The sequence below is a fragment of the Sceloporus occidentalis genome, unplaced genomic scaffold, assembly GCF_023333645.1.
Source record: "Sceloporus occidentalis isolate IW3139 unplaced genomic scaffold, rSceOcc1.0.p SCAF_4, whole genome shotgun sequence".
NCBI classification, from domain to species: domain Eukaryota; kingdom Metazoa; phylum Chordata; class Lepidosauria; order Squamata; family Phrynosomatidae; genus Sceloporus; species Sceloporus occidentalis.
This window is the reverse complement of record NW_028316984.1, coordinates 162,559,443-162,565,442: the sequence shown is the minus strand read 5'-3', so window position 1 is coordinate 162,565,442 and position 6,000 is coordinate 162,559,443. Positions and strand designations below refer to the sequence as shown.

Here is a 6,000-nt window from a genome sequence, read left to right as displayed (position 1 = left end):
TACCAGGGTTGTTTCTTGGAAGCAGGCCGGAAAGGACGCTTGGGAGCGATACTGTGTATAGCCCTGGAGAGATCAGTGTCCCAGATGTTAGACAGGGCATCAACAGAGTCGCCGTCAGTTCCAACCATATACCCCTCTAGGGCTTCTTGGAACCTTTTGGGTTCCATCAGCCTTCGAGGGTGGACCATTCTAATAGGTCCTCCACCCCCGGGGGGGCTATAGGTAGAAGCCTTGAGTCGAACCTCAACCAGGAAATGGTCCATCCATGACAGGGTGGAAATATTAACTACCTCTGCCCACGGAATATCCATGTCCGTACTGAAGACGACATCGAGGGTATTACCAGCACATCTTTGTTGTTCTTGTTGTTGTGTGCCTTCAAGCCTTTTTTGATTTATGGTGACCCTAAGGTGACACTATCATAGAGGTTTCTTGACATAATTTGTTCAGAGGGGGTTTCCCTTTAGCTTACTCCATGGATGAGAGAGCGTGGTTTGCTCAAGGTTACCTGGTGGGTTTTCATGGCCAAGTAGGGATTTGAACTTGGGTCTCCTAGTGACCTAGTCTAGTACTCAAATCACTGCACCACACTAGCTCCAATCTTTAAATCTTCATTGGTTTTATTTTCTACAACTCTTGTCAGGATGTTTTCATTTAGGAATGGATAGGGAGGATTAGTCACACATTACCATACTGAACGTAATGATCAACACATCAACTTATCCAGTATAATGGTCACCTTTAGGTCCAAGTTCCAGATCCAGGGAGTCATCCTAAGGGTGAAAAGGCAAGGTGAGTGACTGGAGTCCAAGGGTTGGAACTGTAAAACCAGCCTATAAAGAGAAGCTGTCAACATTAGTTTTCAAATAATGGTTTTATCTGTTGTACAAGATGTTATAAACAAAATTTTAATAAATGCATAAGTCATACCCAGTCTGAAACATGACTAACAATTTGGATTCATATCAGGATTAAATGAAAAGACAGAACTGGGTCCCATTACTATTCTAATATGATAGGGACATGTAATGTTATGGAGCAGAACACAAAGGAATTACTAGTATTCAGTTATCACCCCCTGAGATCATACTGCTGGGAAGAAGAGGCCAGTTAAAAAGCTGTCACACAGATGTCTGCTATGATCTGCATTTACAACAGCAAATGTTAGTGGTCACTGATATTAAAGGCTGTTCAAAATTTTGACAGTGCAGTACATTTCAACCTAATAAATTTCTCCTGTTGAATGTCTTCTGTTCTCTAAGATTGTTAGGGTATGGGACTCCACAGATGAAGTTTTCAATTATCTCTGTCCTTCAGTGATACAAGACAGTTATGCTTACAGAATGATATATTTAAAAAGAGTTAATTAGTTGCTAGTTAAATAACAGGCATCTTCCATTAACAAAGCAACATTTTCAGTGTGTACTATAGGAGATGAGTCATATGAAATACAAAGATTCTCAATGCAAACTAACTGAACATCCAAGAACTGCTAGGCCTAAAGAAAATTATAATGAAGAGAAGCAAATGTTGCAATTAATTAAAAAATGATTTTGATATGTATGAAAGCAAGTGATGTAAGTATACTGAAAAATAAAATCACCCTATTCTCTTAATTATCATTTGGGTGCTAAGATACAAAAAAAAAGGCTTCAGACTGTATGCTGAATTTCATAGGCTTGTTGCAGAGAATATTAAATGGTGTCATTTTAAAGACAAAAAATTGCTCTTTTATAAAGTGACTAAATTGTGATTTTGAGTCAACTCTGATGAGCCTTAACTAGACTACTCTAATCAGGTTCCACCTTTATCTTTATTTTTGAATATTTTTATTTTAATTTTAAAATATGAGAGGAAATACATAGGATATGAACATGTGTTAGATATATTTTAATATAAACGGACAATTATTTCAAAGAATACACTTCCTTGAAAGTGGCATCTATAAATACACATTCATGCATTGGGTCCCTATGGAGCCATTTGGGCAGTACAGACTGGTCATCTTAATTTCATAACTTGAAAATAAAATAATTAGCCTACTTTGGTTCACAGTGCAACCAATAATTTAAAACAAAGATTGGGGTAGTGGACTAGCAAGCAATAGAAATAACAAGTACATTTCTATAACCATCATCAGTGCACTTAAGCATTCCCTAAGTGGTTTACAAAGTGTAAGCTAATTGCCTCCAACAATCTGGGTACTCATTTTAGCAACCTTGGAAGGATGCAAGCTTGAGTCCAGCTGAGCCCTCTTGGCTGGGATTGAGCTCACAACCTAATGGTTTGTGAGTGAGAGGCTGCAGTCCAGGCATTTAACCACTGCACCACCAGGGCTCCTGATACGTCACCTGATATGGTGACTAATACAAACACCATAAACTGCTTCCTTGAAAGAAACTGTCTATGAATCCTGGCCACATGTGTGTTTAACTAGCATCAAGATTCAATGAATTCCATGTGATTCCACTCCTTCACAATCATGCATAGAAGTGCAGCCTAAAAATACGCTTGTTCTTCTATGAACAATCATCTCATGAATTACCGAACTGTAGTTTGTCTTTTTGTTTTATTTCTATTCTTCTGGTACTTTCCAAACCTTTAAGAAAAATACCGAAACAGAAAAAGGTACTTAATACAGGTTTGCTTTTACTTTATCCACACCTCAAAGAACAGACAGCTGTTAATGAACCATATTCCTTAAAGACAGTTTTCATTTAAAATTTTCCAGTTAAGAGAAAGTAATAGATCAGTCCTGTGTACCCTTACTCAGACGTAAATTTATGTGTCTTTGGAAGCAACTTTTCAAATTCTAAGGGAGATATTCAGGTACATATACATAGGAATAAACACACTTTATTTTGTAAGCCAATGGTTTAGAATAAAAGCATTCCATATTTTACTGGACTGTTCATGAAAATGCACATTGTTTATTTATGAGAGCCATAATACAGATTACTTGGGCAGGACAATACAATGAGAAATATTACTATCTACAAAAATATATTTCTAACAATATATATGAATGGAAAATATAAATATATAAACATCCAAGATCTATATCATATACAACCCACTGCTCTGTCCTTGGAAGACAAATTTCCAGGAAAAAAAGAAACAGAATGCTTTTAAGTGCAGAAAAATTAACAAGTAATAAAATTTGTGATTTGTAGCTGAATTGGCGAAGTGGAACACCTTGACATGTTGTCTGAACTTATGAGTTTCATAGACTGTTTTAAGGAGATTCAACAAAGACAAGAACAACATACAAAGCACGATGCTGTCCAAGTCCAATATTCCATGCCTGATCATATTCAGTATGAGAGTTGCAAAAATACATTAATCCATCCCACTGAAACTAGTAGACTCTAAAATGTTACACTTAGATGGACATGTACCCTAACAATTTTGGATGTGTAACTACACAATCCACAAACAAAATATTTCTATACATATAAAATGTTATAACAACAGAAAAACTACCACATCATACTTTCTCTTACCTACAGTCAAGCTTCTTCTAATCTTAAATACTTTTTGTTAGCTATTCACCAGCATTTCTAGTTTGGGTCCAGATGTGGCCATCTCATATTTGAACTCAAATCCCCAAAATATGTGATCATGTGAAAAAGCTTTACCTACCTGAACAATGAAAAGACTTAGCTGAACTACTATCTGAATTACCGGTGCTTAAAAGTAAAAGAAACTTCCTTGGTGCTCAAATAGACAAATAAACAAACATTTAAGACTGAAACTAATAATTTAGTTGATCTATCCTACAACAGAAAGATCACTCATTCATTCAATATATGAACTGCCTCGGCACAGAATTGCTTACGGAATACATGTGAAGTTGCATATATAGTCTCTTGGTGACATTTCACTCTTACATCACCAAAATGACAGCATGGCTTCTGTGAATTAAACAGTAAAGATCAAGGTCTCTGTGATGAAATCATTCAACATTGGTTTGGACAGTCAAATAAATAAGTAAATAAATAGCTAACTTGTGGCTCATGTACTAAATATAAAGACTTTGACCCAGGGAAATATGACACATATATATATGTATTTTTCCCCCTAAAATATATAGGCCATAACCCAAACATGGCCTCAGTTGTCTCACTGAGATGAATGGATATACAATTGGTTAATTCTGGGATTACCCTGAAAAGAGTTCCTAGCTTCTCATCCTAGAATGCTTACATTCAAAGCCCTGATCATGTTTCTTGTGAAAAATCCATTTAAAAGCATTTCTGAAACAGAAGATGACTCAAGCCACATGGTACCAGTTTGTTTCTAACATCTCTGTAAGGGAAACCAATTTGGCGTCGTCATTTAGAGAGGTATATGTTGATAAGACAATACAGAGACAAGATGACAAATGAAAATAAGATAAAATCTATTTTGGGGGGCTCTGCAATGAAAAGAGATATGATGTTACCTTTAAATGTTTTTCTCCCAGTGACAGGAGCGTCTAGATGATTCAAACAGAATATACAACAGGACAAATATACAGTGCTGAGTATATAACGCAGGGGTTTTATCATACAGTAAGGCACACTTCCCATTTCCCACTGCAACCTATCCATACTATGGCTTTCTTGAACCAATCAGAAAAAGGAACAATAAAAAAATATATCTGTGTTGGTAAGTGATTTCCCATTCATCCAACATCTGAGGAAAAGTGAGCATCAGAAGAAAAAAAAAGAATGAAGACCAAATATCATGTTTTCTTCAATGCTTGTGATTAATAATAATTATTTCAGCAGTGGTGGGCAACTTGTGGCCCTCCAGATGTTGTTGGACTGCAACTCCCAGCAGCCTTAGCCGACATAGCTAATGCTGACACAGTGCTAACTTGTAAGAAAAGAAAAAATGTTACCCTGTCCTTAGGTTAGCTGAAATAAAAAAGAAAAGAAAAGCTAGTCAGTTTTCAACCAGACCTATACTGTCCAAAAATGCAGCAAGATATTTCACCAAGATAGTTACAGATTTAAAGAAAATATAACACATTGTACTTGGACACAGAGCTATATAGTATTGTTACACACACACACACACAACTGCTTTTTATCTGTATGCTGTTAGCAAAAATGAATGAGGCCACTACTTTTGACTAGACTCTTACACACATACCCTACCCCAACAAACATAGTAGGACAGATGATGGCAGGAGTGATTTGTCTTGCTTAGTAGTCCCTGTTTCTCTTCAGAGCAGAGGTGAGAGTCAGGAAAACATCCCGTAGCTTAAGGCAGAGCACTAGTCTTTTCATTTCAGTGTACATGGAAATTGTGGTTGTTTCCCAGACGTCCCATATTCAACTATTTTTTGGGTTTCTCCAGGATGTTGAGGAATTTCCCTCGAGTCATTTCTCTTGCTGAAATCATGAGAAAAGAATGCTTAATTATGAAAGAAAAAGGGGGGAAAACCAAAATTGGATAAAATACAATAATTAGACCCACTAGTGAAATTAATTTAAAATGGCTTTCTAGTGCCAAGAGGTAGCAAACAAGATATAAAGCAGAGAAATAAATTTGTGCTACAGTTTAGAGTTCTTTGCAGTCTGGAAATGTTGGCCAAGCACTGAAAGCATCAAAGCTCAGACATAATACCCACAAGCTGTCTCATTTCATACTGTACCTACTTCTTTTATTCTTGCTGTGCTTTGCTTCAAGATCTTTTTTTCAGTTTTTCTACTACAGTATATCTATTTGTAATCTCAAGAGGCATTGCTTCTGCCAAGCAGGGCATATCCTTCTGGATGCTATAACCTTTCACAGATTATGGACCTCTGCTCCCTCCATTTCGAGATTACTTGTCCCTGGATGCTTATGATGTTAACATAAATGAGACAGCGTTTCCCTTGGCAGTGATAGTCCCTGGATACTATAACATAATGGAGTTTATATTTCCTCAAAGTAGATCCTCTATGGATGGAGTGTTAAAGTAGAGTTTATAGAGCTTTGCTCAACTCGCTTATACTGTATTGTCATTCC

The 6,000-nt window shown here is 36.6% G+C and overlaps 1 protein-coding gene across 1 annotated transcript in view; it reads right to left on the bottom strand.

Moving 5' to 3' along the window:
• Nucleotides 1-1,811: 1,811 nt before the first annotated feature.
• Nucleotides 1,812-6,000, bottom strand: part of LIN52 (lin-52 DREAM MuvB core complex component) — a 56,588-nt gene continuing 52,399 nt past the window's right edge. Inside the window, exon 6 of the mRNA XM_089522185.1 lies at nucleotides 1,812-5,381. Coding sequence (XP_089378311.1) covers nucleotides 5,326-5,381 — 56 coding nt within the window. The 3' untranslated portion in view covers nucleotides 1,812-5,325. The remainder of the gene's footprint in view (nucleotides 5,382-6,000) is intronic.